At 39.2% G+C, this 17237-nt stretch overlaps 1 protein-coding gene across 1 annotated transcript; it reads left to right on the forward strand.

Moving 5' to 3' along the window:
• The first annotated feature begins 13349 nt into the window (after nucleotides 1-13349).
• On the forward strand, nucleotides 13350-13919 carry LOC136355252 (uncharacterized). Its single transcript, XM_066307636.1, has one exon. It carries the CDS (start codon nucleotides 13350-13352, stop codon nucleotides 13917-13919), a length of 570 nt encoding a protein of 189 aa, XP_066163733.1.
• Nucleotides 13920-17237: the final 3318 nt, after the last annotated feature.

The following is a 17237-nucleotide window of genomic DNA, read 5'->3' on the forward strand; positions in this document are numbered from 1 at the left end:
CTTTAAATAATAAAGTAAGCCACAAATAAAATAAATAATAATTTCAAAAAATTTTAAATAAAATGAATAGTCAAACAGTACAAGTAAAATAACAAAATTTCTTATATTAGGGGACGGAGGGTACATATTTACTTACGTTACTCCGTCCTTCTTAAAATATTTTAAGAATCTAGAATCGGATTGGATAGAGCAACATGTTTAGATTCGTAGCACTGGAAAATGGAACATCCGATTCGAGGTTTTTATATAACATAGGGAGTATATGCTTATTATTGGTGGAGAAAATTCTCCAAATGAAAACAGCCCTCCAATGGTAGTAAGACACGGCATATCTTAACATGAACGGTCAAATTAATACAGAGACGTGAAGTATTTTACGTGCGTCTGTTACCTATACTACGGAACAGGGCACACCAAACGTGTGATGGTACATTCATACGTGTTGCCGTCATGTACGGAAATACTCTTTCCTTTGAGTGTGAACAACCACACAATACTAATGTTGATGCTAAGTACTTCTACTTAGGCCTGGTTAGTTCCCCAACCCTTTTTTTCCCAAAAACATTACGTTAAATCTTTGGACACATGCATAAAACATTAAATATAGATAAAATAAAAAACTAATTGTACAGTTTATATAAAAATCACGAGACGAATCTTTTGAGCCTAATTAGTACATGATTAGCCATAAGTGCTACAGTAATCTACATATGCTAATACTGGATTAATTAGACTTAATAAATTCGTCTCATAGTTTTCAGGCGAGTTATGAAATTAGTTTTTTTATTCGTGTTCGAAAACCTCTTTCGACATCTGACCAAACATCTAATGTAACATTTAAAAATTTTCTTTTCGCGAACTAAACATGCCTTACTACGTCAGGACTACTCCGAGTACACTACCATGGAGAATTTTGTACAGCGTTAAAGCACAGCATAGGTGCCCACTTAAAAAAGTTGAAAAAAAAAGATATCTCAACCGATCGATGTTGCAACTTGCAAGCCGCAGTGATAAATTCAATTCTGAATAAATGAGGTCTGAATTAGAACAGGAGTGGCTGAAACACTGACATCCTGAATCGAGCAACATAAATGGAGCACTACGAAGTGGCTTAAAACTGGAAACAATGTGGATTACACTGTTCACCATGGGTGAAGGGGACAGATTGCTTGTCCATCTTGATTAACTGTTGGATTGGCACGCGTCGACTGTTCCTTTTTGTTTTTCTTTTTCATTCCGGCGACAGATACCGGGCTCGTCTGGTCAATGTCTCGTCGCGGCAAATCTCGATCACGCGCCGCGCGCGGCGTGTGTGCATGCGGAGACGTACGAGTCGAAATCACACGCGGATCACGCGTGTTTTTCCCTGCTCTTGCGTTTGCATTTTGTTCAGAAGGAGGCTTTTCTTCTTATTCAAGTTCTGCAAATGAGTCCTCGAAAAAAAAAAGAAGTTCTGCAAACGAGGGCCGTTTGAAATTGGGTAAATTGGAACCATGCCATTATAATTTTGTAAAGTTTAAGATATGCCATCGGTATCTCAATGACATGTAGAACCCACATGAGTCAATGATATGTGGGTCAAGATGGTATATCTTAAATTTTATAAAATTATAATGGCATGGTTCCAATTTTTCCTTTGAAATTTCAGGTTGGACTTCTTTTTTCCCCACGAAATTAGCCTGGAGGAATGAGGATTTGTCCATTCCCTCCACTTGTCGGAGAACGTAAAGAATGAGCTCAACCATCTCCTTTGAGAACCATCAGGCAGCCTCTTACTTATGTCCAGTATGATAAGCAGACGTACTATAGATTAACTGTGAAGAAAGAGAGAAGAAAAACAGACTACAAATTTATTGTTAGTTGTTGCGTGGACTCCAAAATATTATCTCTATATGAGACGTGGGCCAAATATGAGTGTTGCAATATATATTTATATAAAACCATTATATGGATAAGCTATTAAAATGACTGTAGATGATGTATCAATTTTTGGAGCTAACAATTGACTATACTATTAATCTTGGATAATGGGTCAAGATGGTTGGGATCGGGATAATAATATAAGAGGAGGGTTGACATGAAATGAGATATGAATAATGGGTAACTAGGATTAAAATTGCATTTTAGAAGATAAGTAGCTTGACTAGTAACAACGAGAAGTAGCACAACCGTAAAGGAAAGGAAAAGAACCCTGGTGAATGGATGGGAAGGGATGTTCCAATTCCATTATCGGTAGGTTCACATGCTCTATCATAATGACACTATTATATAGACACTTAAACGTGAGGAAATATTAGAATGTGACCCACGTATTAGTGACTGTAATGATAGTGATATTATGGTAGAGGATCCTCACCTGTTACCGACAGACCCTAAGCGTCTTCCTGAGCAACCAAATATTCTGTTAACAAATTAAAGCCTGTCTCCTACTCTTCTTTTCAATTTGTTTTTGTGGTGTTCCTTCAAAACAAGCCACTTTATCGTGCGTTGCGCGACTTTGGATACCTACATAAAAAGTCTTGTATATGAGCTGCAACGTTATATTATAAAGTTCCATCGTTTGGTATATTGAAGAAAAAAAAAGAGAAATGGCATATTTGCAAATAAAGATAATTTATGAATAAAAATTTTATATATGTGTTCTAACGATCTAAAAGCAAAGACCGAAAAAAACTATGATGAAAAAAATCCCAAAATCAACTCCAAATTTAAAGTTGAAAATTTAAATTTTGACTGATAAACATAAATATAAGCGAAAATATGAGGTTGATAATCTCCTTCTTTATCAACGAAAAAGAGACATGTCTTTTTGTACTCTTATTCCAAAAAAAACAATATATTACAGTGAGTTAACGCACTATGTTGTGTGTTAGATGTTACTTTCGATGTCTATGTAAAAGCCTTGTACATATAAACTGTAATAATATAGAATAATTAGATTTTACACTAAGTTTGAAATTGCTATAAAATCATAGGACTAAAAACAGCTAGTAGATTGTAGTTTTATATATATATGAACCTACGATCCCAAGTAACAGATATATGAGTGCTATTTAGGACTCTTTCTTAATTTAGGATTTTATTAATTAGGTTACTTTGATAAGAATGTAAAATTTTATTAAGAAATATCTTTTCGATATGTGTAGTATTTTAAATTTATGCGAATAATCTGTATAAAAACTACCTATAGATTTGATTTCACTATATATTTTTCTTCTGTTAAACTGAATTTATTTTTACTTGTCAATTGTATAGATGTGCTTTGATTTGAATCAAGCTTCATTTAAATAAAAGAAAATACGTTTTAATTTTATTAGTGTAAAAATTGGTTTGCATTTTCTCTAAAGTTGCGTTTTATGGTCAGATGGCCAGATGGGTAATAAGTTTGTTCACCGGTTGCATAGGGAAAAGGAGTACCTCCTGTTATGTTTTTTTCGTCTTCTTTTCTTCCTCGTGGCCAGGATTCACAAAGCCGACGAAAGCTGGTCAGTTTTCGCGGTTTTTCGACGTTTCGATACTGCTCGGAATTAATTTTCGATGGGAATTTCGAAGGTCAAACAGTAAATTTGGTCGAAATTTTGATGGGGCTTAAAATTTAGTGGTCAACCGGTAATACAAACCCTGCTCGTGACTTCTTTTCTTTGACCCACCATCCAGGCTTAAGCCCTGTTTAGATGGGACTAAAACTTTTAAGTCACATCGGATGTTTGAACACTAATTATAAATATTAAACGTAGACTATTAATAAAACCCATCCATAATCTTGGACTAATTCACGAGACGAATCTATTGAGTATAATTAATCCATGATTAGCCTATGTGATGCAACAGTAAACATTATTTAATTATGGATTAATTAGGCTTAAAAAATTTGTCTCGCGAATTAGCTTCTATTTATGTAATTAGTTTTGTAAATAGTCTATATTTAATACTCTAAATTAGTGGCTAAAACAGGGACTAAAGTTAAGTCCTTGGATCCAAACACCACCTTAGAAGCCTCCTGAAGCATCCTGACAACCTGTTTTTTATTTGATTCTCTGTTGGCTAGAACAGATTTCATATCCAACAGTAAATTTTTTGTTCCAAGCTGCACCTGACGGCTACCAATTTTCCTATGACGTGGCACATCCTCTTTTGAGATAGCTTGTTGCTTTCACGTAGTATATATTAAGATGTTTCAAATGGGACATCTCCTTTTTCTACTTAACGTTCTACAGGCCAGAATATAAAATTGATCAGTTCATTTCCACTGCAAATCAATAGAAAAGGTAAATCTGTTTGACAGATCGAATTACGTACAAACAGCGCGTAAAACAAACAACCTTCACATGCGTGCATTTCCCCGAATCATTCATTGGCTCTGGTTCGAATTCGTTGAAATTAAGCGCAGGGGCGACGAACGTTAAGTCTTGAGTGGTCCAGGAATCAGCAGCAGAGCAAGCCATGTAGCTGCAGCGTCGCAAAGCCGTGCGTCACGCGGGTTGGGGCACATTGGACGTACGGCCAGCCGAAGAACCCTCTCGGCTCTCACACTGAATCGACCCTGCATTTTGCTGGCCCATGGATCGGCGACAAAAGCGAGCACCGAGAGCAGCCAGCCCCTCACAATAAAATCAAAGCTCAGAGGAGGATCGAGCTAGTCTTGTACAGGTGTACCTGTACACCACAGCTTTCTTTCGACATCTCCAGCTCGATCGCTTCTGCATGGAAATAACGCGTAGCTAGCTAGCTAGACCCATATCATGCATGCAGTGGCATTTGTTTCTGCGTGCTCAATAGACCCACGGTCACATGGTCATCTGCCCATCGATCCAAATAAACTCCTCACTCATTTTTCATATTATAATTTAAGTCGAACTGATATTTTGTTCTCTAATCAAATTTTCTTAAATTTGATTGAGTTTATTGAGAAATTTAACAACATCTACAACATCAAATTAGTTTTTATTAAAACTAGTATAGTAATATTTAATATATTATGATAATATATTTATTTTATGTTAAAAATATTGTTATATTTCATTATAAATTTGATCGAACTTTATTAAGGTTGTCTTAAAAAAATTAAAAAAATCACCAAGCAACTTATAATATCAAGCGGGTGAAGTAGCTACGGTACTTCTATAGGTGTATATCAGTGTATATCAAAGCCACAACGATCCCCTCCTTCGGTACGTTAATTTATTACTCCCTCCGTTTCACAGTGTAAAACTTTCTAGTATTGCCCACATACACATGGATGTTAATAAATTTAGACACATATATGTGTTTAGATTCATTAACATCTGAATGAATATGGGTAATGCTAGAAAGTTTTACATTGTGAAACAGAGGAAGTACCTGTCATCTATCTGTATACTTTTTTTTTACTTACTTATAAATGTATTTCTTGCAATTACAAAAAAACATATCCGTTCTCTAGATACGATGCAAGTCAAACATAAAACTTCAGTAGATTTAGATTGGATGTAAAACAAATCATGTCAATATTTGTCTCGAAAAATAAATTCACAAATTTATACTTTTATGAGATCTTTCAAATGTTTTGCAATAAACATTTATTAATTGAAATTGCGTTTTAAAAACGTTTTAAAAATTAAACCCGCGTCTAAACAACGAAATTTCGTATAGCATGTCAGTGACAGTTATATATAGCTACTACCTCCGTCTCAAAATAATTTAAGCTGTGGGTATCTGTGTCCAACGTTTGGCCGTCTGTCTTATTTAAAAAAATAAAAAAAATAGTCACACGTAAAGTACTGTTCATGTTTTATCATCCAATAACAATAAGAATACTAATCATAAAAAAAATTCAAATAAAACAAACGGTCAAATGTTGGATGTGAATAGTGTAAAACATCACTTATTTTAAGACGGAGGTAGTATTTTTGGAGTATTTTGTAAGGCCTGGTTTAGTTCCCAACTTTTTTTTTCAAACTTCTAACATTTTCATCACATCAAAACATTTCTAGACACATAAACTTTTAACTTTTCCATCACATCGTTTTAATTTTAATCAATCTGAAACAAACCCTAATCCCCAAAACGTCGATCTGAGTTGCGGCCGGAGGGAGACCATTTATCAAAGACGCGTGCATGGCAGCCACATGACGTGCTGCAGGGCTAGCTCATTTTGCCACGTGTCACGCAATCATCATGTGCGTAGGACCCAGACTGGCATGCCTTCGGGGACCGGCCTGCACGAATATAATAGACATCGGTGGCCCGTAGTACGGTACTATGTAATATGTTCATTTTGTTTTGTGTTAAGTTTATATTTTTATTTCTATGAAAAAGAATATGTCTTCTTCATAAAAAAATAGTACTTAGTACAAAATAAATCAGTAGAGAAAAAGATTACCTTGATGCTTCACATTAAATAAGGGGTGGATGGAAGTAAAAGGTCGGGATATAAAGAAATTTGAATGAGATGTGTTTTGAGAAGAAGTGGTATTTTAGAATGCATTTTTAATAAATTTGAATGCTAGAGTTTCTTTATATATATATATATATATATATATATATATATATATATATATATATGTGGAAGGTAGTTATAGATATTAACTAAATTTTCAACAAACTTAAAATTTTGATTTAGAACAAATCTAAATGCGAAATGGAGAGAGTATGTCTTAGTTTCGTTCTATTTTTTTTTCACTTAGCGTTTCAATTAATCCAAAACCCTTAGGAATGAAAGAATGCGTATACGAGATGCCTTACACTATAGAAGATCGTAGTATTTCAAAAAATCTGAATTTAGAAAAAAAATATTATGAAAGGTTAATAAATTATATGAAACTGTACTTTTGTCCAAAATCGTTATTTCTTTTATCCTAACATTAACCATTACGGAGGAGGTGACGATGGTGTCACTGCGTGGGGACAGCACGTGGGAGGCGGAACAACGGTTGGCCGGCTGGGTAGCTACAGCGGTGGTGGGAGAAGGAGGAGGGCGAGACTGTGATGACGAGTGCGGTAGACACGGGGAGACGGAGTACTGGCGGCGAACGGTGACGAAGAGGAGGGTATATTAAACAATAAACATGGAAATTTAATTACGAGGAGGAGGCTCAACGATGAACTGCAATGTCAAATAAAAAGAACGATTCTGATTTTTATTATAGTGTCATACAAATCGAAACGGATGGCCGGAGTATTTCATAAAATTGCAATAACAATTGATTTCATCAGATCGCGTGGGGTTGGCTTGTGTGGGTTGTTGACCTGAGTATATATTTGTTTTATAGATGAGCTTGGACCAATTGGCACATTAATAATTATTTCTTTTGTTTTTGATAAAGTAATTAACTATTGATGTGGTTTTTCTAAAACGACTAGCTAGTTAAGATAATCTAGCGCGACGGAATTGGGATGAGTGTTTAAGATGTTGTTTTTCATGAAAAATGAGATGATTCAACACTTGTTTATGGATTGTCATTATGCAAAGTTTATTTGGAGAGCTGTTCAATTTTCTTTTGGATTATACCCTCCTAGTAGCATATCTCATATGTTTGACGGTTGGCTTCAGGGTGTGGATAAAGAAAAGAGAAAATTGATACTTGTTGGTGCCTCTGCCTTATGTTGGGCCCTGTGGTTGTGTAGAAAAGATAGGGTTTTTGACAAATTGCCATTTGTTTCCTATTTGCAGGTAATTTTCAGGGCAACATATTGGCTTCGGCGGTGGGTTCAACTACAAAAGTGTAAGGAAGATGGAGTTTTCCTGAATGTTGCATGTCGTAGTCTTGAAACAATGGTTATGCAACTTTTCGCCAACCATGGATGGAGATTCACCAATAGACTGGAATAATATTTTCCTTGTCATGTTAGGTCTTCTTTGAATTTTTGGTTGGTTCGCTAGCTTTATTTTGGACTACATCCTTTTTAGTATGCTACTTTTTGTAATAATTGGCTCTAGTTCTTCGGAGTAAAGGCCGGGATATTTCATTCTATTATTAAAAAAAGTTAAGATATTTATTTTGGTGGGTTGTTCTTTTGAAAGCTCTATCTTTTGGTGAATGTGTCCATGCAATGCATTGCCTGATTGATCAGCAGGAGTCTTCGTGTGTAGCTAGACGAACTAGCGGTTAGTGCGTCACTTCTCCTCCAGCACTAATCCATCCCATGTATTCCTGTTTACCACTCAACTGATGAACGAGTAGACGGCTAATTAGTCCCTTTGTACATGGTGACACACCACTAACCGGCCACTTAATTAAGATCGATACATGCATGATTATGTTATTAATTAGGAGCAAGTATACGCGAATCTATACCTCATTTGTCGATTGTTGTGTCGTTGCTTATGCCCATCGATCCATATACACCAGGTGTTTTAATTTCATCCCTTCTTTTTCATTATTGTTTTGAATCGTACGTACTTTCTTAAGTTTATTAGAGCCCCATGTTCAAGCAAGGATAATGCAGTCGTCTCAACATGCATGCATATGGATACATGAAATTAAGCAGAGAAGATAACCACGAATATCCAAGTCCATCTAATCATTTAATTTAATCAATATCCATTTGTGTCGTGTACGATCCCCTAATCCAAATCCATATCTTGTCGTTGCATTGCATGATATCATGCATGCAAGTCTATGCATGGTACGTGTAGACGATATGCATTATATTAATTAAAGCTTCATATATATATCTATTCCTTAAAAAAAAGAAACAATCTATAATATGTTTATATATATAGTCCTGAAGGCAATCCCAACCCAGAAACTATTAGGTACTCCCTCTGTTTCATAATGTAAGACTTTCTAGCATTGCTCATATTTATATAGATGTTAATGAATCTAGACACATATATGCGTATAGATTCACTATAATCTATATGAATATGGTTATTGCTAGAAAGTCTTATATTGTGAAACGGAGGAAGTAGTTTTCATACTTGTCATATCATATCAACACCATGCACTACTACAGAAATAGTTTTTACATGCGGGTATAATTAAGTGATTTTTGCATGCGGCCAATGCAACCGCATACGGCAAAAGGTGCGAAAATTGGATTTTCACATGCGGGTAGCGCAACCACATGCAAAAATGAGATTTTTTTATGTGGTCACTTATACCTGCCACATGCAAAAATAAATTCGGCGAAGAAAATAACAAATAAAAATAAACCCCAAACCCTAGCCCGCTGCCGTCATCGATCAGATCCGCGCCACTTGCCGTTGGAGTGCAGGATCCGCCACCCCCACCACCCGTCGTCGTCACTGGCGCCGGATCCGCCACCCCCAACACCCGCTGTTGCTGCCGGCGCCGCATCCGCCGCCCCCCACCGTCCGCCGTTGTCGTTGGCACCGGATATGTGCGAGGGAGGGACCCCGGCACCGGATCCGCACCTGGTAACACTGCCTGAGGCCGGCGAGGCGCCTAGCCGAGTCGCCCGCTGCTAGCTCCTGGTTACCGAGACGCTTGCCGCTATCGGCTCCCGCTCGTCGGAGGAGAGGAGAGAGAGGGAGGAGAGGAGAGGAGAGGAGAGAGAGGTAAATATCAGGATAGGGGGAGAGAGAGAGAGAGGAGAGGATGTGAAAAAAATTGAAGCGGTGAGGAGGGAAATAAAACTGTGAAGAACTTGGGTTTATTTTCGCATGCGGACCACTTAGAGGCCCGCATGTAAAAAAATATATTTTTTCGCATGCGGCACCTTAAGAGGACTGCATGCAAAATCAGACTCATTTTTGCATGCGACCTCTTAAGAGACCCATCTGTGAAAATAGATTTTTACATGCGGGCCTCAAGCAAAAATGTAGGTCGATTTTTGCAGACACGACAAGTTATGGGCCGTCTGTAACCTAATAACCTATTAGGGGTCCTCATATAGAAAAATTATTTTCTAGTAGTGATGTATAGAAACTATATGTTTTCAAAATAAATTTTCATCCAGTCACTTCTTTTCCTCTCCTTTCATACACTTATCTTCTCATTTTATTTTTTGGTTACCGTGTAGAGCTAGTTCATACCTACAAGCTCGCGAGCTTAGTTGAGCCGAGCTCGAGCTTCTCACGAGCCTAACTGTGTGTAATATTTATCTTTTATATGATAGCTTAAGGATAAATTAGTACATATTCATGTGAACAATTAGTGTATTTTGGCATCATATATATATTAATCTTAAGTTCTCATATTGTTAACTAAAGGAAAAAGTATGAATTACCCCCTGAATTATTACGGTCGACCGAATTACACCCCTGAACCCGAAAACCAGATATTGTTCACTCTGAACTTTCAATGCCGCACGAATTACCCCCTCGATCCAATTTAGAGTGGTTTTGTCTTACATGGCGTACATGTGGCAATCCAGTCAACATTTTCTAATTTTTTAAAAATGTGGGACCCACATGTCAAACGGAGTCCCTCTTCCTCTCTCTTCACACACTCTCTATCTCTCTCACGGGCCTCAGCTGTGGCAGGAGGTGGGTGGCGGACGGCCATGTGTGGCGCCACGCCCCGCACCGGCCGAGACACGGGCATGCAGGCAGCATCGCAGTGAGGACAGCGGGGTGGTTGCGCGCATAAATATGGCCGGGCCTCCCGCTTCTCCGGCGGTGCGAGGCTGCTCGCGCCGGGGACCTCCTCCGCCGCAGCCGTCTGCCTCTGGGACTTGATCACCGCTAGCGGCGATGGTGGTGGAGGAGGAGGGGCGTGGTGGGACGCCAATGACCACCGCCACCGCGACCACCCCCACCCCCCATGCCGACGAGCACGCCGCCCGCCACCGCTGCCGCACCGGCCTCCTCGCTGCCAGCCGCGCCCGCCGCTGCCACTCGCGCCGCCGCCCACCTCCTACCACAGCTGAGGCCCGTGGGAGAGAGAGAGAGAGAGTGTGTGTGTGTGTGTGTGTGTGTGTGTGAAGAGAGAGAGAGGGGAAGAGGGACTCCGTATGACATGTGGGTCCCACATTTTTTAAAAATTAGAAAATGCCCATTGGATTGCCACGTGTACGCCACGTAGGACAAAACCGCTCTGGATTGGATCGAGGGGGTAATTCGTCCTGTATTGAAAGTTCAGGGTGAACAATGTCAGGTTTCGGGTTCAGAGGTGTAATTCGGTCGACCGCGATAGTTCAAGGGGTAATTCGTACTTTTTCCTTAATTTAAATTATTATTTTTTACAAAATTTTATCATCAAAATATACATTATCCTATACTCGGTTGAGCTTGCGAGCCTAACCGAGCTCGAGCCGAGCATGCTTAAAAGCTCGAAGGAGGATTAGACTCGATTCGAGCTCGACTCAAGCTTGTGTCGAGCTCAATCTTAGATAGACAATCTTGCTCGAGCTCGGATCGTTGACAACCCTACTTGTGACCTTAACTTTTTTTTTCGTAGCAGTATATTTAATCTATGGAAACTAGCCCTGATGAAGTTACATGAGAATAATTAATACTCTCTACAGTTTTCCCACATATAAAAGTTGTCAAATGTTTTGCTTATCAACAACCAAGTGACCTCAAAACCTTTTCACGAGTACAGATGTATAATATTTGCATGCAGATATAAATATATATTTGTATACCTACCTAGTTGGCAATGACTGGACAGGTAATGTTGAAGTTCCTTCTCTACCATATACGTAGTAATTAATTGCCTAAACAATGTAGGATCGTTTCTTCTTCAAAAGCGCCGTGCTAATGATTCTATAGCTACCAAAAAAACTCTATATGTGCAGATTTGGGCGTCCTCTTGATAAGAGAAAGACAAAAAGGCATTCCGGCCGGTGAAAACCGAACCCTGTTTGATTAATCGATCTGAAGCTTCTTCCATTGTGACCACTACTTCACTAACTGCTCTCCCTATTCAGTTCCCTAGCTTGACCGATCGGTTGGTCCCATGTCACTTTCACAAGTGCAAGAAGTAAAACCAGCTAGCGAGCTGAGCGAGTGCTTCGGAAGAATTAAGTACAGTTGTCAGGTAATCAAGTTGCAAGTAGTTAGTGCTTCTTACTCCCTCCGTCCTGAAAAAAATACTGGATGTGACACATCCTAATACTACGAATCTGGATATACCTCTATCCAGATTTATTGTACTAGAATATATCACATCCAGTACTAGATTCGTTTTTTTGGGACGGAGGGAGTACTCTATAGAGTACCGTTGTATTTAGTTACTTCCTCCATCCTAAAATATATTTAATGTACTAGTAATGTACTCCCTCCGTCCGTGAATATATATGAGAGATTTTGACATTTTGCTTACACCGTTTGACCATTCGTCTTATTCAAAAAAAATTTAGAATTATTATTTATTTTATTTGTGACTTACTCCCTCCATTCCAAATTGATCTACATATAGTTTTTTTTAGGTTATTCCTAAATGATCTACATATTTATGTTCATTTATTAGAGTCTATTTGTTATTTGTGTATTGGAGTAAATGGATATTGATGCATGCATCCATGCACACAAGTATTTATAACCCACATGCAATATCTTGATTTGCTATTGGCTAGAAAATATTGAGGATGGTGCATGCATTGAGTTTGTTGCTAGAGTAAATATAGTATGAGAGAGTTATTAGCTTTTCTTGGTCTTGGTGTACCTATGAAATATGTAGATCAATTTAGAATGGAGGGAGTACTTTATTATCCAAAGTACTTTCAGCATAACTTTTTATTTTTTATAGTTGTACAAATTTTTTGAATAAGACAAGTGGTCAAACGTTACACAGTAATAGTGAATATCCCTTATATTCATGGACCACTACGCTGGATACTCTCACCATTGACGGGCCTATATCATCACCTCTGACGGGTTTGGCCCTCGTCAGAGATTAGTGGTCACTGATGACAGCACCTCACCTCTGACGGGTGAAAGCCCGTTAATGGTGATTAACACCTCTGACGGCCGCATAGAAATAGCCCATCACAGGTGAGAATTACTTGTAACGGGTGACTCTTTCCAGCCCGTCAAAGGTGACATGTACCTCTGACAGGTTTAATTTATCACCCGTCACAGGTGTGAAAAATCACAAAAAAAATTCAAAAGCCCTAAACCCCCAGCCACCAGCTCTCGACATGAAGCAAAAGATGCAAGATTCATCCCAAGATGCAAGACAACATCAGTGAAACAATATACATCACACAACTTGAGTAACAATATACATCACACAGTTACTGATCTGCATCTTAACAAACTAGACATCCACACAAACAACAAAGAATATGGCCTAATCTAAAATTTGGCAATGAACATTTGCAAGATAACAAAAAACAAGCAAAGGTCAGAAATGGCGGCGGCTCCCGTGGGTGAAGGAGATGGTGGAGGCCGCGGATGCCGGCGGTCGGGTGGCGTTGGAGGAGTCGGGGAAGAGGCCACGGACGCCGACAGTTAGGGGATGGAGGCGGCGGCCGCCGGATCCACGTCTCTGAACCTCGTGGAGGCCAGATCCGGCGGTCGCCGGTTGGGTGGCGTTGGAGGAGTCGGGGAAGAGGCCGCGGACGCCGACGGTTGGGGGATGGAGGCGGCGGCCGCCGGATCCACGTCTCCGAACCTCGTGGAGGCTGGATCCGGCGGCCGGTGCTCAGGTTGCGTTGGAGGAGTCGAGGAAGAGGCCGCGGACGCCGGCGGTTGGGGGATGGAGGCGGCGGCCGCCAGATCCACGTCTCCGAACCTTGTGGAGGCCGGATCCGGCAGCCGGCGGTCGGGTGGCATTGGAGGAGTCGGGGAAGAGGCTGCAGACGCCGGCGGTTGGGGGATGGATGTGGCGGCCGCCGGATCCACGTCTTCGAACCTCGTGAAGGCCGGATCCGGCAGCCGTCTGTCGAGGAAGAGGCTGTGGCGGCCGGATCTGCATCCCGGAGGCCAGATCCGCGGGTGGTCGTCAGTTGGGAGGCAGGGAAGGCAGCAGCGGCGACTAGATCCATGTCCTGGAGGACAGCGGCGGATGGATCCAAGTAGAATATAGCATATCGATCGAGGAAACGGAGGAGATAGTGGTGGATGGATCCCTGTGGAGGCTTTCTTGGGAGAGAGTGATGAGAGGAGGAAGAAAGAAGAGAACAGATGAGGGGAGGAGAAGTGGTGCACGGGGTGGGTGCGAGGACGGGAGGGTGGGGGGTTGGTGGGGAGGGCGGTGGGGGGATTTTTTTTAAAGTCATCTCTGACGGGTATAATATGTTAACTCGTTTGAGTTTTGGTACCTCACCTTTGACGGGTTGCAAATATAATACCCGTCACAGGTAACTAGTCACCTGTGATGGGCCGCAAATGGAACGCGTCAGAGATTGACCTCTGACGCTTTCTATTTGCGGCCCGTTACAGGTGACTAGTTACCTGTGACAGGTTGCAGTCGGATGCCTCATCGATGACGGCATCCTGTTGGACCCGTCAAAGGTGACCCTCATCACTGACCAGCGCTGAAGCCCGTCACAGATATGTCATCAGAGGTGTGAGGATCTGGCGTAGTGGACGGAGGTAGTACTAAATTAGACACAACCTAGTGGACAGGTCCAATATGTGTCAAATCTAGTATTAGCTAAATTATAATATTTTGGAAGGGATGCAATACTAGTAATATATATGCGCGCCCATATTCCTATGTAATTAGGAATGTCTTAGGTGTGGTTCTAGCCTAAGCAACGTGACTATTTTTAATCAATCCTTTCTGTTTGTGTTTTTGTTTAGGGAAATTTTCAGTTTATTTTTCTTGTGTGAGGGTGTCTTGCAGTACGTGAGAGGAGGGGAAGATAGACGACTTTGCTTTTCGCTTTTAAGTAGTAGAGAAAATAGTTTTTTTTTAATTTATAAGCACGCTGTAATGTGACTTGTGAGGTAGATATTTATTTCGGATAGAATGCTGTACCCTTCTGATTGGACAACATTTTTTACAATGGTCTCTCCTGGTATATATTAATCTATGTTCCATTACTAGTACAAATATTATGAGTCGTCGATGCAATTCCTCTGATTTTAAATAAAACTCTGAATTCAATGAACCAGTCAGCATTTGCACGGCACGTACTTTGCACCGGTATATCCTGAGGGGATATGGATTATCAGACGGAATATGATTTTCATCCATCGTACAATATAGGAGTATATAATTATTTAGTTTCTGGCTAATCATTCATGTGATCAAGTTGCTCACACAGCAGATGGAGATGGCAATTGTTTAATCATACAAGGTAAATTAAGAGATGAAGTGTGGTGGTTGCTGATGACTGATGAGCCATTACATCACATGATCACTATCCATACATGCGAAGTTCACAAGGCTAGTAGCTCCTACTAGAGCTAATTGGAATTACACACATGTGGGAGCTACACACTTGTCCAAACCGACGGCCTAGTTATAGGCTAATGATCCTGTTACGTAAACACCTAGCTAGCTTTCAAACGTATCCCTAATACAAATACCCTATATAATACATCATGAAAGTCCTTTTAGTTGTATATATACTGCCTGCGGAAAGGTTCGTAGTCTAATGGTTACAGTGATCTGAGTAGCACCATAAGATTTTTAGTTCAAATTTCCATATGAGCAAATGGGTTGTTTGAGAGGCTAAATTTCGAATTTAAAAGGTTGCTTATACCTGGTTGGATATATAAGCCGGGTAAAAAAATATCCTTATCTAAAATATATATATATATATATATATATATATATATATATATATATTATAGCTTTTTCTTTACCGAATTAATCCATGAAGGAGAAAGTAAGAGAGCCATATTCTCTCCATAATTTATTACTACACATCCCATCTCAAAAAAAAAACTTTGTTTCCAGCTATGTGCCCGGACAATAATCTCTTAATCGAAACTAACATTTTTTTTTCTTTTGCGAGGAGTATGTGTATATACTTACGTAGCATGCAGTAAGTCTCATTCGAATTCGGTACATGAATAGTTAGTGCCAAGTGAGTCGTTCTCTCCAATACATATTATGCACGGTTGGAAGCTTTGTCCATCACTCACCGAAGATTCTTCTCGATCGTCTTGCGTATATGGTTAATTGCGAAAAACAAATTAAGGGTTGGCTAGTGATATCAAAGTGCCAACCACCTTTTCGTTACCCTGCTAGCTAGCTAGCGCTTTATATATATCCATGTTAATCAGTGCTGCATGACACGGACGTCAATCCCCTGTAATTCGCCTGGAGCAAAAAATTAGATGGGGGAATATAATATCACATTGAGCGACAATTCGTCTCATATATATATATAAAAAAAAAAGGGTGTTTGAGGGCAGTCTCGTTTTTCTCTTATCGTTGGAAAAATCATAATAAAATATAACAAGATAGATTAATATAAAACAAAATAGATTAATAAGTAGTAATATATAACTCTATAAATGTACATGTCTAAATTCGAGTTTACAAATTTTACTAAAACCCAATACAAATTTGACAAAGAAAAATAAAAAGTCTAAATGTAACCGATCTGTTATTTTTATTTCCACTTATATAAGTCGGATTCAAACATGTATGTCTGAAGATAATATATCATATATTTAGCTATCATTATAAAAAAAATTTAGCTTTCTTGAACTAGAACTCATACATTCAAGGACAAGAATCCACCTCGCTCATATCCTATATATAAATGATATGGTTCACGATCGTCTGTGATTGGTACCTGCATGCATAGATGGAGAGTTGGATGATGAGGAGATCTGATCTCTCTCCATTATTGATTAAGTTTCTCTGCTTTTGTTAGTCGATGCAAAAGGTCCCCAAATCGATCGACAATCTACCAGCTGCCGGCCGGCCATCTCTGCAGCTGCAGGTCCATGCTACCACCACTGATGATGGAACTCTAGCCAAACACAAGAGATTATTATTTGGGCATATCTGCATGGCACATCAAGTGGCAACACGTGGCATGTTGGTGCTATTTGCGTCATCATAAGTTTGACATTTCTCAGTTTCATATAATTAATCTCACGCAAGGCCGAGCATGCAGGGTGCTAGCAAATTAAATACTCTGATATTCACTCAAAATAAAAATATAAAATGTATTTTATTTCGTTAGATAAAACTTTAAAACCAACAATTACCTTTTTTCAATAATTATTATGTTGGTGTTACTAGATTTGTATTGAAAATATTTACTACTATGATTATACATTTGTATCACACAAATGATACTTAATAAAGCAATTATTGGTTAAAGTTTTTTCCTAACTATATAAAATACACCTTCTTAAAAAAAATGTTACGGAGTACTCGCGCTCAAGTCACATTATTGATTTAGACATACTCCAAGTTTCACTTTTAAAAATA

This window comes from Oryza sativa, chromosome 2 (genome assembly GCF_034140825.1).
Source record: "Oryza sativa Japonica Group chromosome 2, ASM3414082v1".
In the NCBI taxonomy this organism is placed as follows: Eukaryota; Viridiplantae; Streptophyta; class Magnoliopsida; order Poales; family Poaceae; genus Oryza; species Oryza sativa.

Bases quoted from the DNA above. Each gene is read 5' to 3' on its own strand.
- LOC136355252 (XM_066307636.1), top strand. From the start codon at position 13,350: ATGGAGGCGGCGGCCGCCGGATCCACGTCTCTGAACCTCGTGGAGGCC.